At 41.5% G+C, this 27,748-nt stretch overlaps 1 protein-coding gene across 1 annotated transcript in view; it reads left to right on the forward strand.

Annotated features, from left to right (window-relative positions):
• The window catches only part of ITSN1 (intersectin 1), a 2,682,533-nt gene that overhangs the window by 116,683 nt on the left and 2,538,102 nt on the right, over positions 1-27,748 (forward strand). The window contains exon 3 of the mRNA XM_044072770.1: positions 9,935-10,111. Coding sequence (XP_043928705.1) covers positions 9,935-10,111 — 177 coding nt within the window. The remainder of the gene's footprint in view (positions 1-9,934; positions 10,112-27,748) is intronic.

Consider the following 27,748-nt stretch of genomic DNA (forward strand, 5'->3'; position numbering starts at 1 on the left):
CTGGTTAAACAGAAAATGTTAACAAATTCTGAATATGCAGAAAACAAGGAAATGCAGGATTTATTGCATGCAACTGAACAAGTGGGAAAGCATACTTTGCAATGTGGTTTTGATTCTCTGGAAGCCTCTTGCAGGGCCGCTGTTACAGGTTCTGTCATTAGGAGGCATGCTTGGTTAAATGAACAGAATCTGCCTGATCATGTTAAAGCAAAATTATTAGATGCACCATTACAGCATGATACTTTGTTTGGTGTTAAAGCAGGAGAGGTGTTGAAGAAAATGGAGGACAAAGCAAAATCTATGCAGACAGTTAAGGATTTCTTACAGGTGCAGCCACCCAGATTTAGCAGGAACTGGCCTACAAAGAACTGGTCCTTTCCAGTGTCAGACAGGCCACAAAGAGCAGGTACAGACACCCCAGAGGCAGATCCCAGTCCCAAGGCTCATACAAGCCTAAACAATGGCCTGCTTCTACCTCCAAAAGTGGAGAAGAACAAATCACAGCCATACAGGAAACAGTCCCATTGACTTTCCTATGCCAGCACCAAGCACTTATCTTTTGGCAGCCCCCTTAGGGGGAAAACTAGCATTTTTTCCACAAAATTGGCACATGATCACCCAGGACAAATGGGTTTTGAATATAGTGTCTCAGGGCTACATGTTCCACTTTCACACCCTGCCAAGGGCAAAAGGTATGCCAGACCTGCCACACAATCAATGGGCAGAGGCACAAAAGCAAGTTTCATCCCTCATGGACATGAGAGCCATTCAGCGAGTACCACAGCAAGAGCAGGGACAAGGATTTTACTCTACTTTTCTTGGTACCCAGAAAAGACAAAGCCTGGAGACCAATACTGGACCTGTCTAGTCTAAACACATTTCTGGACGTTCCAAAATTCAAAATGTTGACTCTGCAGCAGCTTCTGCCCATGCTGGGCAAGACGGCTTGTCTTGTAACTTTGGACCTAAAAGAGGCATACCTGCATGTCCCAATCAGACAATCTTGCAGAAGATACCTCAGATTCATAGCTGGCTCAATGCACTACCAATTCTCTGCACTGCCCTTTGGCTTATCTACTGCGCCCAGGGTCTTCACAAAATGCCTGGCACCAGTAATTGCATTTTGCAGACAAAGAGGAATTCAAATATATCCTTACTTGGACGACTGCCTTATTCAAGCAGAGAACAAGGACATTCTACTAAAGCATCTGGCGTTTGTAAAAAGATTACTAATTTGCCTAGGGTACACAGTAAACGAAATTAAATCAAAACTAGTACCCTCTCAAGAGATAATATTCCTGGGTGCAAGCTTAAATACAACTGTCCAGATGGCTTATCTCATGCCAGACAAACAAAGGCAACTGACTTCTTACTTCAAAATGTTGGCAACAAAGACCCAGTTATCTGCAAGAAAAATTCTGCAGGCTTTGGGCTTCATGGCATCCTGCATTCTGCTAATTCCATATGCCAGACTGCTTAGGAGGAAACTACAGTGGTATCTAAAAGTGCTTGGACTCAACATTGCCTCAGTCTGGAAACATTAATTTAATTACCCTCATTCCCTCCCTGCAATAGGAGTTTCGATGGTGGGCACAGGCCTGTCACCACAACAAGGGACAGCCATTCACTTTACCCACAGCCAGGCAGACACTAACAACGGATGCATCAGATTATGCCTGCGGGGCCCACATGGCAGAAAAATTTATTCAGGGCACATGGCCCGCAAGCCAGATGCACCTTCATATCAATCAAAAAAGAGATGCTAGCTGTTCAGAATGCCCTGACAGCTTTCAAGGATCTACTTTATCCAGGACAACTACTGATAAAGATGGACAATACTACAGTCATGTGGTACATAAACAAGAAGGGAGGCACACATTCCTACCCCCTTTGCAGACAAGCCATGACTTTGTGGAACACAGTATTGACTTATCAAGTTCACCTGCAAGCACAATTCCTGCCAGGAAAGATAAATACTCTGGCAGATGAACTAAGCAGAAACCTCACGGATCCTCACGAGTGGAAACTGGATCCACAAGTCTTCAGCATGATAACAAGGAAATGGGGATGCCCAGACATAGATCTATTTGCCACCCCTCACAACTGCCAACTACAGAGATTCTGCACAAGGACTTATCACAAGCAAGCATGGAAAGTGGATGCCTTATCCTTTAGCTGGAAAAACATAACAGTATATGCCTATCCTCCACTCTCTCTCCTCCCCAAGGTACTCTTAAAGGTCAGACAAGAGAAGCCAAAAATGATACTGAGTGCCTCAGACTGGCCACGCCAGCACTGGTACCTAATCCTAAAGAACTTGTCTCAAGGTCCAGCCTGGACATTGCCTCAAATTCCTCACTTACTGACCCAACAAAACAATCAGATCCTGCACAGCCAACTCAGGACCTTAAATCTGACAGCATGGCGAATAATGTAGCCATTCAAAACACTCCTCTCTCCAAAGCTGTGATGGATTGGAACTAGGCACAATGAATTGACATGTTTGTACCAAATATTCCTCAGATTTTACAATACTTAACTGAGATGCTGGACAAAGGCCCATCCTTTTCATCAATTAAGATCCATGCTTCTGCCATTTCAGCCCATTACAATATGGAACCACCTATCTTTTCTCATCCTTTAAAGGCAGTACCTCAGAGGGGCCAAAAACATAAGACTTCCAAGGAGAGCACGAATACCTGCATGGGACCTCAATTATGTCTTGGAAAAACTCACACTGCCTCCTTTTGAGCCAGCCTCAACAGCTGATATAAAATTCTTATCGTGGAAAACAGCTCTGCTCCTAGCAATAACCTCTGCAAGATGAGTCTCGGAGTTGCAGGCACTCATGGCTGTGGAACCTTTTATCATTTTCCATCCAGACAGGGTTTCTTTGAGGACAAACCAGACATTTATGCCTAAAGCGGTGTCCAGTGTGGCCCTTAACCAAACCATTCACTTGCCTACCTTTTATCCAAACCCGCAGAACAAGGGTGAGCGACTTCTGCATTCTTTGGACATACACAGACAGCTACATTTCTACTTGGACAGAACTAAAGCTTTCCGAAAGACTGAGCAACTTTTGGTGGCATATGCTGCAGGATCACAAGGAAAGGCCATCTCAAAACAGACTATTTCAAAATGGATAGGCGATTGCATTTGTTTCTGCTATTCACAACATGGAAAATCAGTGCCTAAGGGCATTAGGCCACATTCAACCAGAGCAGCAGCCACTTCAGCAACCTTCCACAGAGTAGTACCAACCAAAGACATCTTAGAGGCTGCAACTTAGAATTCAGTGCACACTTTTACAAAGCACTACCACTTACCTCTCTACTCTAAATCTAGAGCTCGGTTAGACACCGTGCAGATCAAAATTTTTCTAACTCCGAACGCACTTTGATCCCTCAAACATCATGTTTTGTGCATCCTTCAAGCTCACTTGCCCTCAGTGAAATCTGTCTTTCGCCTACTACCTGGTTACACATGAGGGTGCTCCAGTGGACTGTTGCAATCCAGTGGTCATTACTAGATCTAATCTACTGTTGTCCCATCCTGTTATCTTACATGGTATCTTACTTGAGCATGCAGGGATTCTCTTCTCTGGTGGATTCAATCCCCGGACCTTCATTGGGGTCGCCCGTTTTGACCACAGTGACCATAGATCCCTCCCTACTCAGGGAGGAGGCATTGCTTGGGAAGGAGAATCCAAGGTGCGTGGTGTCTTCCCTGGAGACCCGATTGCATATCAACGCCCTGCTGATGAGGGAAGTGCTCTTGGCATTGCAAGCTCTTCATGCCCATCTTTCTCTAGGGACCATTGCCATCCAGACAGACAACATGACTGTAGTCTGGTACTTCAAGAAGCAGGGGGGACCAGGTCTTATCCCGTTTGTCAGGAGGCCATGAGAGTGTGGGCGTGGGGGATCTCCACCGGCCATTTTCTGGTGGCAATGCACATTCCGAGGAGGTCCAACATTCTAGCAGACAGGCTCAGCAGGTATATCCTAATGCCTTATGAGTAGACTCTGAATCCTTCAGTAGTGAAACCGATCTTTCTAAGGTGGGGTCTCTCTTCGCCTCTTCTTCCAATGCAAAATGCAGTGAGCTTTTCGCTCTGAAGTACCCAGAGATGTTCTAGTTCATACTTGGCCCTCCGGTCTTCTGTAGGCTTATCCCCCTCTCCCCCTGATTCCGAAATTCCTCCAGAAAGCTGAACAGCTTGGGAGGCTCCGTCATCCTCTTTGCCCCATTCTAGCCTCTCCAAGTATGGTTCCCTTCTCTGCGGTCTTATGTTGTGTGTCTACCTAGGTCATTAGATCCAGCTCCAGATCTGATTTCTCATCCCTCTTGGATTCCACACTCAGATCTGGCCAGTGTGAAGCTTACCGCTTGGCTGCTCCAGTTCTCTTGATAGTTAGTACTCCCTGGCCATCTTCTCCAGTTAAGAAGATATTAGTTGCAGCTCATAAATCTTCCACTAGGAAGGTTTATTCTAGTAAGTGGAAACAATTTTTATTTTGGCATCTCAGCATGACTTAGATCCTTTTACTGCCCCAATTCTTGCTATATTAGAGTTTCTGGCAGGTGATTTTCAACAGGGTGCTAGCTTTTCTGCGGTTAAGGTCTAATTGGTAGCTGTATGCAACCTCCATGTAGGAGATAATGTGGCTTCCCTGGCTTCTTCTAAGCTTTATACAGCCTTTTTGGAAGGTACCTTTCTACTTAGGCCTCCAATCAACGCTGTTCTGGTAAGTTTGTTTCTCCCCCATTTGAACCTGCAGCTTTGGTGGAGCTGCAGTTCTTGGCTTGGAAGATGGACTTTCTGATTGCCATTACGTCAGCTAAAAGAGTGTCGGAGCTCCAAGCCTCATCGGTTAGACCTTCTTGTATGGTCTTTCATAAAGACAGTGTGTCCTCGCACACTAATCTGTCTTTCCTTCCAAAAGTGGCTTCGGAATCAATTTCCCTGTTTTCTTTCCGAATTTTCAGAATAAGGGAGAGTATAAATTGCACTTGTTTGATGTCCATAGGCATTTAAGCTTTTACTTGCACAAAAAAAATATTTTCGTAAATCTGATCAACTTTTTGTTTCCTACTCAAAGCCCTTTTTAGGGAAACCTGTATCAAAGGTCACCATTGCTTATTGGATCTCTGTCTCTAGTTCTGGCATATTCAGCTAAAGGGTTATCTCCACCAGGTCATATCAGGATGCATTCTACTAGATCTATGACTTCTTCAGCTGTGTTCTGGTCCAGGGTCTGTTTGGATGATGTTTGCTCTGTGGCTACTTGGGCATCTTCGCATACTTTCATCTCTCACTACAAGTTGGATGTTGTATCCAGAAGCAGGGCATCTTTTGGCTCTGCCATGATTCAGAATATCCTTCCATGAGGACCTCCCAGGTGATTGGTAGCTGGGGACTCTGTCCCAAAGGTTGAAGAGCAAATAAAAACAATAACTTCAGATAAAGAAGTTATGTACTCACTATAAAATTCCATCTGAGTTGTTGCTTTTTATTTGTCTTCAACTGTCTCCCTCCCTCCTTCCCCCTGCCTTACGGTGGCTGTGTGATGAACTTTGCCGGAAGAGAGAGAGCCTTTACATTGGCGCTACCTGTGCTTCTTGTGATGCTTTCTGGGTATTTTGTGTCAAGGGGTAAGGCCTTGAGTCAGGTTGAGATGCTATGGTTGGCAGCAAACTCAATCTGAGGGAAGGAGGGAGACAGGGGCATTATGGGTAGGGGAGGAGCTTGGAGCTTTGATCCAATGCTGGAAAATGCATCCGAGTCATTTCCGTCCCGGATCAGTGTCCCATAGGTTGAAGACAAATGAAAAGCAAAAACTCAGATAGAACGTTATGGTGAGTACTTAACTTTTTTTTTTTTTTTTCGTGTCTCGTACTCTTGTGCCTGTGCCACATCTTGCATAACTTTTTTTTTTTTTTTTTTTTGAAAGCCCTCTAACAGAACAAACCATGCCTCCCCCAGAAACCCTCCTAAACCTATTAACACACAAAACTATGTACATCTTCAAATATTGAAGCTTTTGTTTCCTAATAAGAACATGAGTTGTATGTTGATAGCTACACAGACAGGTTAAAGTTAACCAAAAAGAAAGGTCAGTCATGCTAAGATGCACAGTACAGTCTGCGCTTCTAGTAAGTGCTATGTGATTTTATGTCATCGTAGCTTTCCCAGTTGAGAAAACACTTGAATGCTTTTAGTAAGCACTTTTTCCAAGCCATTTCTCTTTACCAAATTGTCATCTAGTGACATGCAAACCAGATACAAAACTGCTAAGGGTACCTTGTTTGTCAGAAAACAAGCCTTAACAACATTCAATATTCTTTTTCATTTACGTACTTTGTAATAAACTTGTTACTGGATAAACACCTAAAGTTTTACTCTAGTTACAAGCATGGGGAAAAGCACACTGATTTTTCTTTTGTCACACTCTTTAACAGACCCATTCTCTCCCCCCCCTCCTCCCCTCCTACTTTTTCTTTTTTTTTTTGTTTGGAGTGACTACATTTCTTAAAATTGAACAAAGAGGGAAGGGTGAAAAAGAAAAGCAAAAGCACCTGTTTATATTAATATCCTCATGCATTTAAAACTGAAAAAAACTTTACTTCAGGTCTAATTGTTTCGGCATTATCTTTAAAGCTGTCACAACTGGGAAAACCCCTGATTGTTTTCAAAGAACATTATGTCCTAGTCAGTTTCTGTGTTCTTTTTTTTTTTTCCCTTTTCCCTCAGTCATTCCCCTTCCACCAGACTGTCTCCAGTTTCTCTTTATCAGATTGTCTCCATGGAGACATGATGACCAGCTCCAGAAGTGCTACTTAGTATACTTACATGAAAATGCTAGAAAAAAAGCCTCACATTATTCAATATTCTTTTTCCTTTACTTGCTCTCTCTTAAAACAAAGTCCTTATTCAGTCATTTTCCCATGCAAGAATTAAAAAAAAAAGCACATTAATTTTACCCAGGCTCTTTCTCTCTTTTTTTATCATTGGATTGCCTATATTTCTCCAAATTGTACAAGAAGAAAAAAGAGGGGAGAAAATGAAAAATAGCATGCAAAGAAAACCATGCACCACAAATACAGTATTAAGAAAATAGTGTTTTCTTTACTTAGTTAGCTCCCCAACACATTTTTCCACACATTAATGACATGAAGTAGGGCATATACTTTAGAGTCCCCCACACAGCAAACAAAGTTTTGAAAAAGTCCAATATTTCCAGATTTACTTGTTCTGTCATATGTCACAAATATAATTGTTGCATTGGTATCCCACATTGTTACACATTTTATTACTGTTCTTTTCCATCACCCAAATCCTGTTTCAGCTTCATTTCCAACATACTCTCATTTTTTCTAGTCAACTCTTGTGCTCCCTTCCTTCTCTCCCACATTTTCCGTTGAAATGCTGGAAAGGTTTCGCAGGTGCCTTCTCTCTGTGGTCTTTATTACCAGAAGAACACGAAGAAATTTCCTTCTGTTTCACAGCTCAATTTTTGTTAGGCAAACTTTTGTGTTTCCTCCTCAGCATGCATTTCATCAAAAAAATGGTTTTGTCCCTCAAGGGAAGAATACATTGAAGACAGATGGATACAGCAGTTTAAATCTCACACTTGCATCTCAGCATTTTCTGAATAGTAGAGTGAATTTACTTCTCTTTTGCCTGGTGTACAATGAGTAATCATTCGCCACAAATGCTATGCTATCTCCCACTTTTGGTATTTTGTACTACTTCCACAGTTTGTTAGAATCGACTCCTCCTGCTGGTAGGAATGTATCCTTACTAGTGTAGGTCAAGATTGTTTTCTTATGGTAAGGTTTGGAGCATACACAAGTTGTGCTCGTTCAACTGATAGCTCCTGCTGTGGAATGTCAGTCCAGTTCCTACATGCTCTGTCCTCTAATTCTATTTTTTTTGAGACATCTCTTCCTGAGCAGTCTCCTATTCAGCCAGCCTTTTCATTTCGACCTCTGATTTATGTGGCTTTATTATCTCATCTGAATATCTCTTTAAAGTTTATTCCATTTGTTCCAGACTTTGCTTGTGTTGATGTACTCTACCAGTGTTTTGTTTATTTTAACCGGGTCTGTATGCAGTTGTCTTGTATCTTCCTGTAGGTTATTGGAAGTCAAGTCTGAAGGTTGCATTACTTTTTGCTGAAAAGCTGCAGAACTCTCCCCTGGCAGTTTTTCTTCCTCACTTTTTGTAGCTGATTTTTTTTCCAGGTCTTCTGTGTTATTCCCAGCATCCAGGCAGTATACTTACTAGCCAGCTACTGAAATTTACCCATAAACACACGTCTGCTGGCCTTCTGTGCTGAGTTTCTATTTTCACACTGGGAGAGAGGGAAATAGGCTGTTACTCAGTGTGCAGCCATCTTGGAAGTCTTGTTGCCAGTACTCTTGATGCCAGCAGCATGTCTTTGCTAGACAGGCTTCTCTTTCTGTGATTGTATTGACAGGCCTTCTGACTGGGTGCTGTCAGTGCATAGCATGGCTCTAGAGTCCTCTGGTTTTCACTCACACTTCCAGAGTATGGGGCTGTGGAGGAGACAGTCTGAAGTATCAGTGAACCAGAGGTTTTTCCGGGTGATCTTTATGCCTGACATGGAAGTTAGTACTGTATTCCATTTTGTCTTTTATTCAGAACCAGAAATACTCAAAGCATTTTAAACAGATCCCACAAAAGCATTTGTTTTTGCTGCAGAAAACTCTAAAATGAGTGGATCGTAATACCTAAAGACTTCTTTTTTAATGTACAGCGACTTTAAATGCTTATTTTCATTGGTCAAAGTAAGCCTAGATTGTTTTATGTTAAAACTATTTTTTTGAGAAAAGCCAAACTTGCCCAACTGCTTTACTTTGAATAACTGCAGTGGTGCTGCGGTAGCGTTGTTGCCTCACAGTTAGACGTTGCCCGTTCGATTCTCAGTTAGAGCGTCTTCTGTGTAGCAACATGCGTGAATGGGCATTCCTTCGTTGAAGGTTGTGCGTTTGGCCCGGCAAGCCAGTACGTAAAAATCTACTGCCAATCATTAGCGGACCGGAGTTCCGCTGTGGCGACCCCTAACCGGGAAAAGCCGAAAGACACAAACTTGTTAGCAGTGGAAGTGCTAGATCTTCATTGAAGTTGCTTTATAGAAGTAGGCTTGCCAGTGGTAAGGGGATTTCTTGTTCACTGGGGAAAATGTGGTTATGTAGTCAACTTGTGATGTTACACCTTGGTTTATCACGCATGCTTATTTGCCCCTAGGCATAGTAGCTTTCCAAAAAAATTGCAGAATCTAACTGGTGAAAGGGAGAAATCTAACCACAGGACTTATGGAGGAGTCCCAAAGTAAGACTGCATGTGTTAATTATGATGACTGCAAACACTTAGCTGTACTCTGTCATGCAGTGCAGTTAGGCCTCTGTTATACTTTGCAAAAATAGCACTCATTGCTAGGCTGGTTAACTCCTAAAGAAAGAAAGCCAACTGCTCATTGTTGAATGTGAATGGAATTTGTAAAGTGTCCAGGAAAATGGTTTAATGGAACAGACTAACTAAGCAGTATTTGCCTTAAAGGTGTTCGGATACGTTGATTCTGTTTTGATGTGTTTGTTCTGTTTCTGTATAATTGCTGAGAAAGCCTGAAAGAAAACATTTTCTTAATGCTGGCTATTATTTAGCCTTTGAGATTTTTTGTATCTGTAGTAGAAATCATAAAATTGAATGTAATTACATGTGAGACAGACTGAATGTTGTTAAATGAAGGTGCCTCAAGACATTTGAATTAGTTACAAACTTGAAAGCAAACATTTGTAGTATAAATGAGAAAATGTTTTATGTTTGCCCTTTCAACAATTTTTAGGTACCATTGGCTCTTAAAGATTTGAATGCATTTGACATATTCTCTATTGTTTTCTGCAGGAATAGGTGGTGTGCCTAGTATGCCTATGGCAATAGTAGCCCCAGTGCCAATGCCACCAATTTCAGTGGTAGGAATGTCTCCTCCTTTAGTATCCTCTGTTCCTGCAGCTGGTGTACCACCTTTGGCCAATGGAACTCCTGGAATGATGCAGCCTCTACCTGCCTTTGCCCACAGTGGTAAGTAATGCAAGTAAGTGTTTTGTGCATGTGTGTTTTTAGTTCTGTACGAGTAGACCACACATGCACTGTCTACTCTCGATTTTCATTGAATTGTTTTGTTTGTTATAAAGTGGATATGAAATAGGCTGCAAAACCGATTTGTTAGGTACAAGTTTGCATTTATGTTTTATGTACATGTAGCCAAGCATTGCACAGTAAATCAAAAACTCTCTGTTGAAATGTGGGAACTTGTAATGCTGAGTCCCAAAAGGACGAAAGAAAAAGATTGAAAAGACAGGAGAAAAAGGGAAAAGGGAATTTTAACATCAGTATTTTTTAAACTTGTTCCTTTTGTTCTTGTAGAGGAGTAAACACCTCCCTTAAACTTTTATATGCTAACTCCACAATTGTTATACCTCGAAGAAAAGGGAATGCGTTGAGATATAGTGGTCTCAGACCATATACTAAGTTTTAATTTTCAGTCATTCAGTCTCCACATGTCTGGACTTGCAATTTCAAATCCTGACACTTCAAGAGATTGCGTAAAACAAAACTAACCATAGCCTTAAAAAAATGCACAATGGGTATTTGTCCTAAAAAAAATACAAATGAAATGGTAGTGATCATGGTACGTCTCTGGCAGTTATGCCCCTATTATTTCAGGGTTTTATGTAGCACAGATGTTTTTTGGAGGCTTCTTAAATTCATCCAGCATGTAGGTGTTGTCCTCCAATTGGGGATGAAGTTTTAGAGGTGCTGTGATTAGTAAGGAAAAAGAATGAGCTTTAGGCTTTTCTTTATGCATGCTAGGAGCCTCCAGCAGCCCCCGCAGGTAAGGAAGGAAAGATTGGCATAGGGTAGTAAGTGACAAAGAGCACTTTTGAATTGTGGATCTGGAAAGATTGTGCAGGGCTGGACATTTAATGTTATTCAGGATGGAGTCAGCAGTCAGTGCAGACTCTGAAAAAGGAGAGAGAGATGTGTGATGTTAATGGGAAATCCCTCTAAGTGACTGGGCTGCAGAATAATATACTAGATGCAATTGGTAATCAGTGTTAGAAATAGAGTTCTAGTCAAGCTGTGAAGAAACCAAAGCATGCATAGCCTCAGAAAGATTAAGGAAGGGCAAAGGTGTTTGATGAAGCCAGTGTTTCTCAAATGGGGAGTACAGTAAACTCTGTTAACTGGGACTCAAAACAACCAGCACTCTCAAGCAACTGGCAAAAAAAAAAAAAAAATTGAAGAAATACAGTACAATTTTCATGTGTTGCACTTTCTCTCTCCCCCAACCCCACCGCAGAAAGATACCTTTCCTTTTTAGAGTTTTAAAAATGAAGATTGGAATAAATTCCCTCTCTCCCCAACCTGAGAACAAGTCAAACTAAACAAATAGTATAGGGAGGATACAATATTAGACAGGCCTGTTTTTAATAGCAACTCTCAAGCAACCAGAAACTACATTTATCTGGCATCTACCAATCCCCGTGAGTGCTGATTAACCAAGAGTTTACTGTATAATGATTTGATGCTAGATGATTCCTGCTGCTTGTCAGTTCTGGCCTACTGCCACCATAAATGATAATGGGTGTTAAAACCAGCCAGTTAGAATTACATTATGCTGCATGGACCTGTCTTAGAGATACTGAGTTTTCATTGATTAGTCATCCAGTTTTAAAAGTATTCCAGGCTATCCGTGAGGAAGTCCATGGCAGACATTTTGTCCTGAGGAAAAGAGAGTTGGTTATTTGCTTAGCAATGATAATGAACACGTCCCGCATTGAGAGCACCTCTCAAGGAAAGCTTATGTATGGAGAATAGCAGAGGATCCAGAATAAATCCTCATGGGGTGCCCAGGTGATATCACCTAGCAGTAATTCTTCATTCTATCAGTTGGGAATGGCCATAGGTGTAGGTGAATGGAGAACCCAGTACCTGTGACTTCCACTGTAGGTCTTGCAGAGAGTCTGAAATAATGTTTATGGTCCACTTTTCAGAGAAGAGATCAAGAAGGACCAGAGCAGTCAGATGTTCTTAGTGTTTCACTGTTGCAGTCATCATACTTGGGTTATCCTGCCAGGGGTAGCCCTCAGTCAGCCCGAATACCAGAGGCTTAGCATTTCTGCATCGGTTGCTGTCACTTCAGGAGTGACGTCAGGTCGTCAGTGGTATAAAAACAGGCAACCGATGCCATTACATCAGTCTTTCTTGCCGAGGAGCCCAAAGCAGAAGCAGTTCCCACGAGTGCCGGTCAGCCGCTACCTGAGTTTTTCATTTCCGAAATTGAAGTTGAAGTCTTCTAAAGCTAAGTACTCCGTTGGGGATCCTTTTTTCTTGCTATAACCGATGTCAGAAAAAGTTAACAGTTGTCTTGCCTGTGGAAAGCAAATACCTCACCAAGATTTCCATTCTTACTGCCTCACCGGTTTAGGCCCAGACCACGAAGTACCTCGCTGCCGATTTCGTGCTTTGCTCAACGCCCAAACTATTCATCATCGGGCCCTTATTGTCGCTAAATACTTTCATTCCCAATCTCCGTATTTCAAAATGGCTTCGGTAAGCCATTTGACTACCAGTCTTCCGAAAAAACGTAAAGACAAAGACAGACCGCACAGGTCCAAAACTGCCGACGATACTTCCGTTAAGCTAGTCATCAGTTCGCCAGTACTCAGTGAGGTGCTTTCGCAGCCTCTGATGCCTGCTTCGATGTATTTGCAGGCTACTACTGAGACCCATTCGGAGTCCGCTATACTGCGAGACTCTACTTTGACTATGGAACCTGCTGTCTCTACCTTGGATGGGTCCGGAGCCGCTGTGCAGGCACCGGCTTCTGAGGAAGTTCTTCGTACTACCGATATTCGACACAAACCGACGACTTCTTTCGTGTCTTCAGTTCTTTATAAAACTACCAAGTTTCCAAGGCCAAGAGTACGAGCTATGCCTAAAAAACTGACGACCCTAACTCAAGCGCCTGCTTCCTTGCCACAATCACAGATGCTTAAAATGGAGGAAGACCTTATCATGCTGATTAGGGGAAACCAGCCTTCCCCTGATAAAAGAAAGAGACTTGTCCCCATCAGCTTTATCTGACCAAGAGTCCAACAACTCTGAGGTTTCTGATTATGAAGACATGCCCTTATCTGCCTATGAGGATTCAGATGCAGAGGAATCCATTCATTCTGCTTCCCCTCCAGAGGATTTTTATTTTGGTAAAACCCTACACACTTTGAGAGAGCATTTCCATTGTGAATGCCAGGATTATCCTCAGTCCAAAAAGAGACTCAGGGAATTTTTAGATTTACCACAGCACAGACCCTTGGCTATCCCTCCTGTTCTGATGTTGTGGGTGATGTTTATGCAATCCAGTCTAATTCCTGATACTTTACCTCCTGCTCCCAGGAAAGCTGACCGGTACTACAGAGTCCCTGGCTCCCACAACTTTCTCTGCAAAAATCCTACTGCTGACCCAGAGGTCATCTCCCAAGGACCTAAAAGAATAAAAGCAACTACAGCTAAAAATCCCACCCCCTCGGACAGGGATTCCCAAGCTTTAGACAGATGGGGTAAAACGGTATACACCTCTGCAACTCTTACCATTAGAGCATTAAATTGTCAGTTCCACATGCTGAAATACCAGCAACATACTATGGAACTTATTAAGCAAAAATGATCTACCTTCCCTAATTGTGCAGAAATTAAAGAATTACTGGAGCTTATGCATTCTGCAAGCCAAGTCAGCAAGCATACCCTGCAATGGGGTTTGATGCCCTAGAAGCATCTTGCAGGGCAGCAGTCACAGGTTCTGTACTTAGAAGGCATGCCTGGCTTAAGGAGCAGATCTTGCCAGACCATGTTAAATCAAAATTATTGGCTGTGGAACCTTTCATTATGTTTCATGCTGACAGGGTCTCCCTCAAGACTAACCTAACTTTCATGCCTAAAGTGGTGTCCAGTGTGGCTCTCGACCAATCTGTCCATTTGCCCACTTTTTTCCCTAATCCTCAAAATAAGGGGGAAAGGATCATGCACTCTTTAGACGTGCAGAGACAGCTCATACACTCTACCTTAATAGGAGTAAGTCCTTTAGGAAATCTGACCAGTTACTAGTCAGCTTTGCACCAGGTGCAGAGGGCAAGGCCATATCAAAACAAACCATCTCCAAATGGATAGCACACTGTATCCATTTCTGTTACAAACACCATGGGAAACCACCCCCTCAGAGGGTCAGAACGCGTTCCACTAGGGCAACTTCAACCTCTACAGCCTTCTCAGAGGAGTCCCTACCAGGGATATTCTGGAAGCTGCAACTTGGAGTTCTGTTCGTGCCTTCACCAAGCATTACCACCTGCCTATCTTTTCCAAATCCAGGGCGGGCAACCGCAGTCCTGCAGGGCATACTAGCCAGCCCCAAATCTTCTCAACTGCCTCCACCCATTCTTCAGCTTTGGGAATCAACCCAAGTGTGATGACTGCAACAGTGAAACACGAAGAACGTAGTACAGTTGTGTACACTTACCATAAATGTAGAGAGTGTATTCACTGTTGCAGTCCTGGTTTTCCACCCTCCAGCCCCCCTGTCTCTCTCTCTCTCCCTCACTCCTTACAGGGCAGTTGGTATTTACTTTTTACTGGTGGTGTTTTTCCACCATAACTTAGCTCTCCATTTGGGGTCTCCTGACATTTGGGGTAAGAAAAACTGATGTAATGGTGTCGGCTGCCTGTTTTTATACCACTGACGACCTGACATCTGTCCTGAAGCGACAGCAGCCGATGCAGAATAACTAAGCCTCTGGTATTTGGGCCAACTGAGGGCTACCCCTGGCAGGATAACCCAAGTGTGATGACTGCAGCAGTGAATACACTCGAACATCTACATTTATGCTAAGTATACACAACTGTACTTTTTTTTTTCCTTCACCTTTCAAAGATAATTCAGGACCCAGGAAAGAGCTGCTATGGTGGTTTCTCTAGTACTGACTGATTCCAGACTGGAATGCATTTGAACTCTGTAGTCCCGCAGAATTGATTCGGGCTGAAAACAGTTTTCAATAATCTTTAATAATAAGTGGAAGATTAAAGATAGGATGGTAATTTTCAGCTTTTTGTCTCTAATGTAATCTTTTGGTTTCTGTAGAATGCCAGTAGACTGTTTCCTTTAGTGTCTATGGAAATACCCTAGTACTCTAGGAAGAAGCAGCATCCTGACAGTTTTGTAGAGCCCACCACATCATGACAGATGTCAGGCTTACAGGACATGGATTCTTGCTGTTGATAGGTGGCATGCTTAAAACTAATGAGACAAGGTCAAAGTAACCCAAGAGATGGAATTCAAACTATGACTGTGACAGTGGCTCCCTCTGGACATTGCAGACTCATCTTGAGCGTATTGCAGAGGAAGAAACACTTCCTTTATGCCAGCTTAGATGCAAAAAATCGAATGACTGACCCTCATTCTTCAGAGGAAAGATTTCTGTAGATGAACAATCATTCCTAATTGCTCAGTCTGTTTGCCATCTAAAAGAGCATAGTCATTCAGTTTGATGCAGTTGAGATCTCTGTAAACAAGAATGTTTCCTTTTTAGGAGTGATCTTTTTGATGATGCAAATCTCCCCATGTGTAAGCTTGATAACAGAAGCCAGTGTATTTCTGTTCCCTTTAAGCTCGGAATATTGGGACTGAGACTGCGCACGCAAGCATTCTACGACTCACTATTAAACAGGTGAAGCAGACTTAATTACAACGGAGCAAGCAAGTCCGTTGTTGATATTATGGCAATATTATAGTTCACAAGCAACTCTCATCAAGGCTGGTAATGACTCTGTTAAGGTAGCCAATTGCCTCATCTAATTAGTGACGTGCAAGAATGGATGAATGTGATTCCCACTGTCCCCACCATATAGCAAAACCACAGCCAAGGGAAGAATCAGCGGGGAAAGAAGAACCTGTTGAGCTTGACTCTAGTCTGGCACTGTGAAGAGACATGAGAGGTGTAGAGTAAGTGGGAGACCTCGGCTGCTGGTGAAATATTACTACTCATCATTTTTTCACTTACCCGGTGAGGTGGGGGGTAAGCCCCACTGGGGCTCTCTGTTTTGGCTCAAAGCGCCTGGATGTCTGGGCACGACCAGCTCAGGGGACAGTGTCGGATGGGGAGTTTGATTGGCATGGTACACCTGTCAGAGTAACACAGATGTCTTAAGGTGAGCTCAGGGAGGACAGAAACCTCCTGCAGAGCAGAAGGACAAAAGCTCGCTTGATCTTGATTTTCAGTATGACTACAGACAGTGAAAGCAGGGCCTCGCGATCCTTCTGGCTTGTTTGGTTTTAAGCAGGAAGTGTCAGAAAAGCTACCACAGAGATAACTGGCTTGTGGTGGCCAAGGATTCGTAGCTCTTCTTTTTGATCTTTCGATGTCTGCTCTTCCTATCGTGAAGCAGAATTCACCAAGAGTTGGATTGTCCACCCACTAATAGGGAATGTGAGCTGGGATTAGACCGTAGTGAGACGGGTTAGTTTTACCCTACTGATGATGTGTTGTTGCGATAATAATCCTGCTCAGTACGAGAGGAACTGCAGGCTCAGACATTTGGTGTCTGGGCACCAAAAAGAAACTGTGGAAGGCAAAAGTAAAAGTACATTAATATTTCTGCATACTGCAAGTTCAAGATTGGGAGGGTCTTAGGTGAAGCAGCTACAAACTAAACAAGGTGATAGTCTGACAGAGACAGATGCCGCCACCAGGTCAGAGATGGACACAGCGGGTTGGAACTTGAAATCAACTTTATACCAAGAACAATGGGAAACTGAGGTCACTACCTGAGCAAAGCTAAAATTTGTCATAGTATTTAGTAATTCTTGTGCTAGAACCCTTGAAGTAGGTGTACCAGATGTTTAGCTCACCAAGCACTTGCTAGATATATTGACATTCTTGCACACTTTGCATTAACTAGATGAGCTATTGCAGCGCCAAGCTGAGCAAAACGTATGTGATTTCTTGAAGGAATGTCCTAACACAATCAAGTGGATGGTTGATGAGGAGGGGAACCCACAAATTTCTCCATTTCCCATTACTTAGTCAAGACCTGGTAGCCTTGGTATCTTCCTTGGTCAGATTTGGTAGAGAGCAACAAGAAGTTGTTTCTACTACCTCCAGTCTTGACTATCGTAGAGTGCTGAATTATGAAGGGCTAAAGGGACACTGCAGCCAACATATAAGGTCTGAAACTGTCATCCATTCAGGTCTTTGCAATAGAAATTAAGCTGCCATCTTGTACTAACTCTGAAGTAATGCTAAGCTATTTGTAGATGGACAGAACATTAGAATACAGCACTCTTGAAATAATCAGTGGAGCCCAGGTTCCCAATATTCCTGATATCAAGCTGAGAGAGAGAGTTACCTGAATACATCTCACAAAATAGAAATATGATCAGCAGTGTATTTCATTCCAATGTGATACATGTTTCCTATAACAGCCAGAATGCCTTTGCAACCAAGTCCTCTATAGTAGATACTACTCAAGACCAGTGTCTCCTCCATGGTAGACTGTCTCCAGTGTCCTCAGTTCACTACACTTCTGATTCAGATTTCTAAAACTTTTTATCAATGGAGCTCAGAAGATAAGTAATGGTTCCCTTCAGATTTTAGTCATCTCGGCACCACTGAGCTGGTATTGCCCTACTGAAAACTCTTAAAGCACATTTCTGGATATGTAGCTTATGTTACTGTGAGTGTAAATTATTTTAATTACACCTTTTCTTACATTACAGGCCAAGTCGACCATTATTTGAAGAAAATTTGTGGTGCATTCATGCATCTTGCCCTCAGAAATTTTGAAAATGTTTTGAAGCAACATAGTGTGGTGATACTAGTATTCCGAAGCAGCATAGTGTGAAGACACTTGTAGTATTTTGTCTTCACCAAGAATTATGCCTAGATATCTAGACAAGTTAATGGGCTTTAACAAGTGCCTAAGTAGTTGGTGTCATCCTTAGGGGATCCAGTATGTGGTTGCCCGAGATGGTAGATGAGACTGTTGCACAAGAGGTGGCTTCCACATACTAAAGCCTTTGCTGCCCCTGTAGCACTTTTTTAGGTAGTCTCCCTACAGTACTCCACATAGTAAACTCAAATTCTGCCATCATGGTAGCATTACTGAATGTTAGGAATCTAAACAGAAAGATGCCATAATGGAAATATGGGAAAAGTGGGTTATAGCTAAGAAAATGTTTCTTTTATGCTAGGAATGTAGGTTCAGAGATGCCTAGGCATAGTAAGTCTTACTAAGCTAAATTCTATTGGCAGTCAAAAAAGCAATTACTAGAAAATGGAAGTCAAAATACTGTAATTGAATATTGTAAATTAAATAAAATAATAAGCAAAAGATCATGTTTCATGGAGATGAATGGAATATGAGAAAAAAATAGATGCAGGATGATGTTGAGGTGGAGTGAAGTTTAAGGGAAGGCAGGAATTAAACAATTTATGTAATGCTGGACTGAATTTTAAGTGCTGAAATGTATATTGGACAATAACAATGGAAACTTTTTATTAATGCATGGACAGTTGTGTTACCATTTAAAATGTGATCACTTAGGTGTTAAAATAAGAAAAATGGCAGTGGGATGTTTAGAAAGGAGAAGGATCAAATTTGATAGATATAAAATGAATTTATGGGAATAACAGACGCAGAAAAATGCTCAAGAGGAAGTGTGATTTTTATTTTCTGGAGCATAGAGTTTTCCAGAGTAATTTATCTCCCTGGTTCATCACATTTATTTTAATTTATGGGCAGAAGTTAAGATAAATGGTAGACTATCTAAACATTTAAAAAAACAGAGAGGCACATGACTGGTTAGCTGCTGTCATTCCTCCTGTTTGCTTTGTACTCTGAGCCTTTGGCCTTGAAGATAAGGAATGTGCAGATTAGTGGCTGGAGAGGGAATAGTAAAAAACACAAACTGGCAAAGTTTGCTGATAACATAAATTTTTTGCAAAACTAGATAATGATTTAATACGATTGTTTAATTTACTACGTTTTGCTAGGATATTGGGCTGTAAGATAAATGAAGACAAAAAGAAAAGCATTCTAAGAATTGCATCTGAACTTGTGATTTGTGAGTACCTGAACCTGTGGGGCCTTTATCAGCTTAAATATCTAGAAATATGGATAGTTGTTAAAGTATAGAATAAGAAAATGAGTCATGGTCTGAACTGGTGGAAAAGATTAGAACAATGTTTACTAGATGGGGGGTTTTTGAAGGTGGCTGTAGATCAAAAGACCTAGATCCTGAAGATGTTTGTGTTACCACTGATCACATATATAGGCCAGTCATTTCTACAGAAACCACGGAAGGAGATATGGAATAAACTAAAATAAATAAATTTATGGGGAGGACGACACCCAAGACTGGGGAGGAGGGTGTCCATGACACTTCCAGCAAGTGAGGGTAGCTTTCAGTCCCACAGATTTGGAGGTATATGGTAGAGAAGCGCAGATTAAATTTCCTGTATGCTATTCTGGTAGTGAGCTGTCAAGCTAAGTGGAAGAGTATATTGGTGTGTGTTCAGGGCTTAAATCAGAGAGGTGAAAAAAATATACATCTGGTATCACAGAAAGAAACTTTAGCATGATGGCATTTAGCAATGCAGCTAATAAGAAAAAAACCTTAGCAGAATAGTCTTTAATTAACCTTTCGTTGTGTTGAAGTGGCTTTTCAGTTTTTATACAGTCCTTGTGTAGGTTTAAGCCCTGTGTTGAGGGATGTGCAATTTAGTGTCTTTTTAGGGTATTTCACTGATAAAACAGCTGTTCTTTGTGGGTTGGATCATTTTCCAGTCAGCAGTTCACATATTGTGTCATGTAGTTTTACTTCCCTGGGAAATTGATTTCAGCCCTGTAGACAGGAGAAGGAATATGTTACCATTGATTCTGCATGAAGATTTTCATATTTCTTGACTCATGACTACTGTATGTCCGGCAATTCCATAATAACATTAATTGTACTAATTGGACCTCTCTTAGTGGGTAAGCTGTTTATAATGTGAAGTAGCACAGAGATCTTTGGAAAAGGCCTCTGTCATTTATAATGTTAGGAGCTGCATTTCAGAGATGAGATTAAGCATTGGAATCTGTAAAGGAAGGACTGTGGTATGTTTAGAGAGAAAGCGAGAGAGGTTTAACAGGCAGCACATTTTTTTGTACTGCACAACTGTCATTCCCTCACCATGTGCTTAGATGAATTTTTCAAAATTGACGCTGCATTGCAGCATTGGGGGGGGGTCCTCTGAACTGTACAGTTTTTCGCACAATGTCCAGATTTTTGCCTCATATTTTTTTATCCATTTTTCATGAAGTTGTAGTTTTCTACCAGATCATTTGCAAATTGAAGATGCAAGTCCGAAAATGACAGGCATTTCAGTTTCAGACTTCATACCTTTCGGAAAATTCATGCTGATGAAAAAAATATTATTCTATCTAAGTTTGTAAGAACAATATTTAAAACTTTCTCTGTTTTTGGGCCTTTGTCCCCTCCATTATTTTAGCTTTGTCCAGATTTCTTGCTCCAAGAGGTTAAGAGGTGTGGGAGGGTGTACTGTATTCCAGTGTGTGCTATCCTTCAGAAGAGATGTTAAACTGAAGTCCCACTTGCTTGAATTGGTGGTATCTCAGGTAGATGTAAATGGTCTCGCAGCACCAGTCAAAAAAGAGTAGAAGTTACCTACACTCTGGTCAAATCTCCCCTAGTCAGTATGAATATCACTTCTGGACTCCCCTTAAAAGAGGACACTGGTCTAGTGGGGCTAATCCTGTCAACAGTGATTTGAATAAATAAATACAATCGTTTTTATAACAAAATTTCCATAGTTCACTGGGTTAAAAGAATTTGGTATTGTCCAGCCTCCCCATCTTGCTGTTGAATTAATGTCAAGGAGTATAATGGCATACTATATTTGAGGTATACATCACCTAAGTGTTTGATCCTCTGAGCCAAGCTGAGCAGGTCTGTCCTCCTCAAGCAACAGGGCTAAAGCTAAAACATTCCCAGACAATTAGCTATTCCCTCTTGCCTACAGTGCTTTGCTGTTTTGCTTTCTATTCAGGTCTTCTGTCACACACGATTGCTTGAATTGTAGAAGCCACACAGTGCTGTGTTTCTTTCAACACGTATGAAAAAATATACCTGTTTACTGTTTGGTTACTTTTGTTATTTCCTTCCCTTTGGAAACATGTAATGCTTCAGCTCAGAATATATTTTGCTTTTTTGTCAAGAGTTTACCCAGCTGTGCTTTGTGGATTTCTGGCAAATCATTTAGATTGAACTATTTAAATAATGACAGACATTAGAGTTTCAAACTTCATATTCTTCAGAAAATACAAAACTTGTTTTTATAACAATTAAGATTATATGAGCAGTATTCTCTGGTTCGATTCTCAGCTGGGGTGCCTTCTGTGTGGAGTCTGCATGTCCTCCCTGTGGTCACGTGGGTTTCCTCCGGGTGCTCCGGTTTCCTCCCACATCCCAAAGACTTGCAGTAGGTGGATTGGACACACTAAATTGGCCCTAGGTGTGAGCGTGTGTGTGCCTTCTGTGGAAGGTTGGGCGCCGGGCTGGCAACTCGGCACGTAAAACTCCACTGCCAATCATGAGCGGACAGATAATCCGCTGTGGCAACCCCTAACCCCTAAAAGCCGAAAGAAGAAGAAGATAGAAGCAATATTTAAAATCTGTCCCTGTTTTTGGGCCTTCACCTTCCCCCTCCCATTATTTCTGGCTTTCACCAGATTTCTTGTACTGAGAGGTTGAGCGATACATGGGAAGAGGGGAAGACAGTGCACACCGCCTACCTTGACCTGACCAAAACCTTTGACACTGTTCCCCACTCAGGCATAATAGATAAACTCTCTCAACTAGGCATCAATGCATATGTTACCAGATGTGTAGCAAACTCTCACTGATAGAACCCACGTAGTCAAAATAGGGGAAGCCACCTCATGCAGTAGAGCCATAACAAGCAACGTACCCCAGGGTTCAGTCTTGGGGCCTCTGTTATTTGGGATATACTTTTCTGAGATGCAGGCCAAAACCAGTGGGCTATGGCTCAACATGTTTGCAGATTACCTCAAGATGGGTGGTATCGTCAATTCCCCAAGTGATGTGGACATCCTTCAAAAGGGTCTTACTCAGACAAATGACTGGTGCCAAAAACATGGCCTCAAGCTGAATACCAAAAAATGCATCACCCCCTTTGGGGAAAGTGACATCCCCAAAAATTAATCACTTTAATAACAACGTCCCAAGCACTCCATCAGTTGTGAGGGATTTGGGCACTCAGGTTGATAGAAACATGACTTTTGACCACCATGTTGCTTCTGTGGTACTGAAAGCCTTCCTATGTGGCCCAGCTCATAAGTAAGGGTATCTCATTCAGAGACAAGGAGGTCATAACATCCCTGTATTCTTCCCTTATAAGGCCCATTATTGAGTACAATGCACGTTTCGGCATGTACCTCACAAAGCACATGCAGCAGCTGGAGAGACTACAGGTTCCTTACCAGGAGAATCCAGGGCCTCTAACATCTACCATACACAGACTAAAAGCCCTATCCCCCTACTCTGTTTCATACAGACCCAGTATGAGTGACCTCTGTCTGTCATGCAAGGCGATCATGGACCCCACCTTGATGGGACTGCTGCATATCCGCAAGTCAAGCCCCACTCTAGTAACCCACATGCACGGCCTCAACCTGGTGTCTGACATCAACAAGACTTGTTGGCGTGACAGATTTGTGTCCCAGAGACTCTCTCATCTATGTAATAGAATCCCTGTCCACATCAAGCAGAGTACCTATTTACCCCTTTTTAAGCACAATCTGGATAACTGAATGAGAAACAGAAAATATACCCCTGGGATACCACCCATGTCCGTTCTGGACAGGGGCATTGGATGCTGATTTGTCTAAACATGGACTAAACTCTTGGCTAAGGCTTATAAGGGCCTCAGGGCCAATAGCCTTGTAACCTCCTATGATCCTATGATAAACTGGTAGAAATCTTAATTATGGCCAGTAGGCATAGCAGATGGCAAGAAGAGATCAACTAGATGCTTGGATTACAACAGAAGAAAATGTTTATTCTTGGAACAGATTAGGAATGGAGAGAAAGTAAGGTCATGGCAGGAATTTAGAGACATCCTAGGGGATTACTGAAAGTCTTGGAAATTTTGTCAAAGAAATGCATAAGAAAGTGCTCCAGAGACCCAAGATAAATTGAGATGGATGTATACGCTAGGACATTAGTAGCAAATTTAAAAAGATTTTTGAGTAGATTATATTGGGTACTGGAGTAGAACAATGAAAGGGGAGCCATACAGAATTAAGTAGTGGAGGGTAGACATCAGGGAATTAACAGCAAAGACATGGTGGGAGTTATTTGAACCCAAGTAAAGGTCACCAAATGCAAACAATTTAGGATGTTTGAATGGCAGTATCTGCATAAGCATTTTTACACTCTGGCCAGGATAAGTAGGATGCTTCCTGTTAGTGCCAGAAATTGATGGAGGTGTTAGCAGAATGTAATTAGAGATTGGAATTACATTTTCTGGGAATGCTGCAGCTTGACTACCTTTAAGAGGGACTTGCAAAGATTAATAAAGTGATGGGAAGAACAGCTGAATTGTCAGAAGGGGATTACCATTTAAATGTAGTGGATGGCCCCAAGATACGAACTCTCAAACAAACAAGAACTGATCATTTCTGCAGACATGTTGAAGGAGCTAGATGTGAAGGTGCTTCTGGAGGGGAAAGAGACATTTCACCACAAGAAATTACAAAGATGGGGGAAATATTGCAAGGGAAGAAGGCGACAGAAGTTTGATTAGAGATTCTATCATCAAGAATACAGAAGAGTCAAGGAAGGGGGTATATAAAAGCATGGGGGGTGGTGACATGGGCCAGATGTGTTAACGTGCGTGTTGAAAGCTATATAAAAAATTGTATCTTTTTAGGGGTCTTGAATTATTGTTACAATTTTGATTGTAAAAGATATTACAATGACCTACAAATATCTGCCAATATTTACGTGGTATGAAATATGTTTTAAGAGGAATAGTGGGTTTTGCGGGATAGCAGGAACTGAGTAATGTTTAATGTTGGAGTGAATGAAAACTCTTTAAATATATGTACATTGCACAAAGATTAATAATGGAAACTGCTACTAAAATTTGTTTCATTTTCTGTAATGTATGTCAGCTCACATTTCTGTCTACTTAGTGCAGTGATTTAACAAAAAAAAAAAAAAAAAAAAAAACAAAAAAATGCAGCAGCTCAGCCTGCATGCTGCACTGGAAGTATCTTTTTTATACTGTTGACGTGCTTAAAATTGATTAAATACTGAACAGTTTATAGAGTTATTGGCCTTTACATTTAAAGTTGACTGCTATGTGAAACTAAAAGGGCAAAAAATAGATGTGGTGCTTGTGTTGGAGCAAAAAAGGTTGTTGGATACCAGTAGAGAGAGAGCTCTAACATTAAAGTTACATACATCTTGCCAAGCAAACACCAGACAACATTTTTAAAACAGATTGTAAATGGCATGTTTGCTGCTCAGCAGGTCAAGCTTTTAACAGATCTGCTGGTCCTCAGAAAGGCCATTTTATTAGGTACTAAAAATAAGGATATCCTGAAATATGACTACATTCAGCACCTGGAAAGGTAAATTAATTAATAAATTACTTTTCTTCTCATCACAGAATGTGTGGAGTAAATGAAGTTTAGACAATGTACCACTGAGCTCATAAAGATGAGACCACCTAAGCAACTAAGCAGTATTGTTTTCTTATCACCATAGAAACACAGAGTAACTTGGCAGCCCAAGGAAAATTTAGTTAATGATTTCTTGATCTTGCCTTCACAGGGTGAATTTAACAACCTGGTAGAGTCAAAAGTTAGGTAGACAGGTATGGTCTGCAAAAAGCAGAGTGGGAAGTTAACTGGGTCTCAAAGTCCCCTGTAGTAGTTTTAGTAAATTTGTTAAATTACAGTTATCTACAACTTTGGTGCAAGCCAACAAACTGGCTTCATAATTGTGTTGTATCAAAGGAGTAGATATTGCCAGTTCTATGCAGCCACAGAAGCAGTGACTCAGAATAAGATTGCTGAAGCTGAACACCAAGTTGATGTAGTCACTACTGGTAAGGAACTCTGAAAGGCAGCAAAAATTGTAGTAGTTTAATTAGGCATTGCTAAGTACAACATTTCCCTGACATTTGTGCTTTCCCCTTCTCCCAGATTATTTACAAAATGCCTTACTGCAGCAGTTGTTATTCAGTTGCCTTTGCCCTGATTGTTGTATTCTCCAGGTAGACTTTTTCAGATCTTCCACATAGGTATCAGGAAGACCTTAGCACTGTGTATCATGAGTTTGATACTCAACTTGAAGTTAAACTTGCCTCACTGACTGTTAGTTTCTGGGCATTTTAAATATATTTCTTTCTCAGGAATGGTTCTTATGCTTTACTTAGTCCTTTCTTTAGCCTGTTTTGTTAGTAAGAATGATCACTGAATGGTGTTATCTTTGGCTGTTCTAACAGGTGTGAGGTGCTTACTTAGTGGCTGAAAATTTTAGGAACTTTGTTCTATCAAAGTCACGTACACATTAGCATGAACATGACAGTGGCCTTTTACTTTGGTATAGATTCTTGTCATATTGTGCTGAGCCCTGCCCTCAAAATTGTCATATTCACTGTCACAATTATTTGGTACTTGAACAAAAGTGTTGGGACTTGTTTCTGTCTACTTTGATTTGTGTAGAGACTGTATTCGTGTGGATCACTTTACATGTTTATTTCTATGTAGTAGATGATCTCATCAGATAGATTTCACTATCGATTGGAAACTCTTTCATTCATTGTTGTATAAAAACTCCTGAGAGATCATCCAAAAATAGGTGATCATTTTAAGAAGTATTCAGTATTAATCATGATGTGCAAATATATGGGAATTGTGCTCATGCAGCTGTGTAACCATCCAGTCTGAGTTTAAGATTTTTTTTGCAGGCATTTCTAGGATGTCCATTATAAAATGGAATTAACCTTTCCATGTTCAGTCCTTGTTTCTGGCACGACCATTTGAATATGACAGTCCATTAATGTCTAGGCAACCTCCAGGACTATGCCATTTACCCCTTATTGGATTTCCTTTTCTACATTTAGTGGATTTACTTTATTGCTGCACTTGCTTGTTAGATCTTGTAACATGGAGATCGTCCTGAGGCTTATGAGCATAGAAAGGGCATCGTCAAGTGTGCTGGCATCTGACAGGTACTACCAAAAGATTTTCACATACATTATCTGTTTTTTTCTTGGGCCATCTCAACATGACTGAATGTTGTCCCTATTCTTTTAGTTTATAAACTTTTTTAAAAATACACAAACAGTGAGTGTTTTCCTAGACCATAAAAAGCTTCTTGCTCTAGGACCAAGGGCAGCCACCCCTTATTCAGCGGTAGAGTCCTCTTTAGGTTGAGCAAGCAAAGAGTCTGTCTTATGGAAATGGGCATAAAGGTATCGGTTTGCAATTTTATGGGCAGAGAGAGAGTGATGCCTTTGTGACCCCATCAGTCCTACAAGTGAAGGTGTTTACTCTGCGGAGGCTCGTTTTTTTGTTGGCCTCCATTTCTAACCTTTCCTTCTGTTATATCCCCACGTAGTAATGCCCTTCTTGGACTGTAGGGCCCCTCTAAAAATTGCCAGATGCTGGTTTTTTTTCAATGCCCACATGCTGCTCAGCACTTTGGGTACCCTGACTCTGTACAAACTTCTGGCCTTGAGGGAGAAACCTGTTTTTCATTTTATTATTGGAAACTCTAGTAGGATGAGCGACCCAGGTTGCATCCTGCATCTCTCCTGCTGATGCCTCCCTCTGTTGGTAACATGACAGATGATCCATGGTCAGTTCCACTGCCAGGTGAATCCTGTACATCTGGGACAGCTCTGAAGACTGGTTTCCAAGCTGTTGTCCATTTTGGGCTTAGGTGAAGCTGCCTGCTTGACCCATACTTAATGTGCCCCTCAGTATTGACACCATTTGAGTCCTTAATCTTAGTCCACCCTTCTCCTTGGAGGGTATGCCCCTCAATATTGGCACCAGTGGCGAGTCCTTAATCTCAGCCCACCCTTCCTCTTTGGAGGTTATGTCCTTGCTAGTCTGTGATGGTATTAGTCAGATTTTCACAGTTCCACTGTTGCTTCCAGGGAATTATTTGCTTGAGCATTTTAGGCTTTTGTTTTAACAAGTTTCCTTTTGTACTTCTAACTGAAACTGTGGACCCATTGTGCTTACTGTTCTGTTGATCCACTTTGGTGTCCTTAGTACGTGATTCATTCTTTGTAACGTTATTGCAGCATCATCCTCATTTTAAAGACCTAGAACTACATTTTCTGCTATTCTTGCAGTTATTTGCTACTCTCTTTAGTGTTCTTTTATGAATCTGATTTCCACACCGTGTCCATTTTCCTTCCAGCAGATGGAGCCTCTATAGTTCTGCAGTAGTTTTTTTTTTTTTTTTTTTTAGTCGGTTGCAAAGATTTTGGGGACTCTTTGGCACCCAGTCTTGCAAACATTGATGAAAAACCATGGGCTTAGTCCAGGTAGCTTGTT

Source organism: Protopterus annectens, chromosome 5.part1 (assembly GCF_019279795.1).
Source record: "Protopterus annectens isolate FY-2018-M chromosome 5.part1, PAN1.0, whole genome shotgun sequence".
Lineage (NCBI taxonomy): Eukaryota > Metazoa > Chordata > Ceratodontiformes > Protopteridae > Protopterus > Protopterus annectens.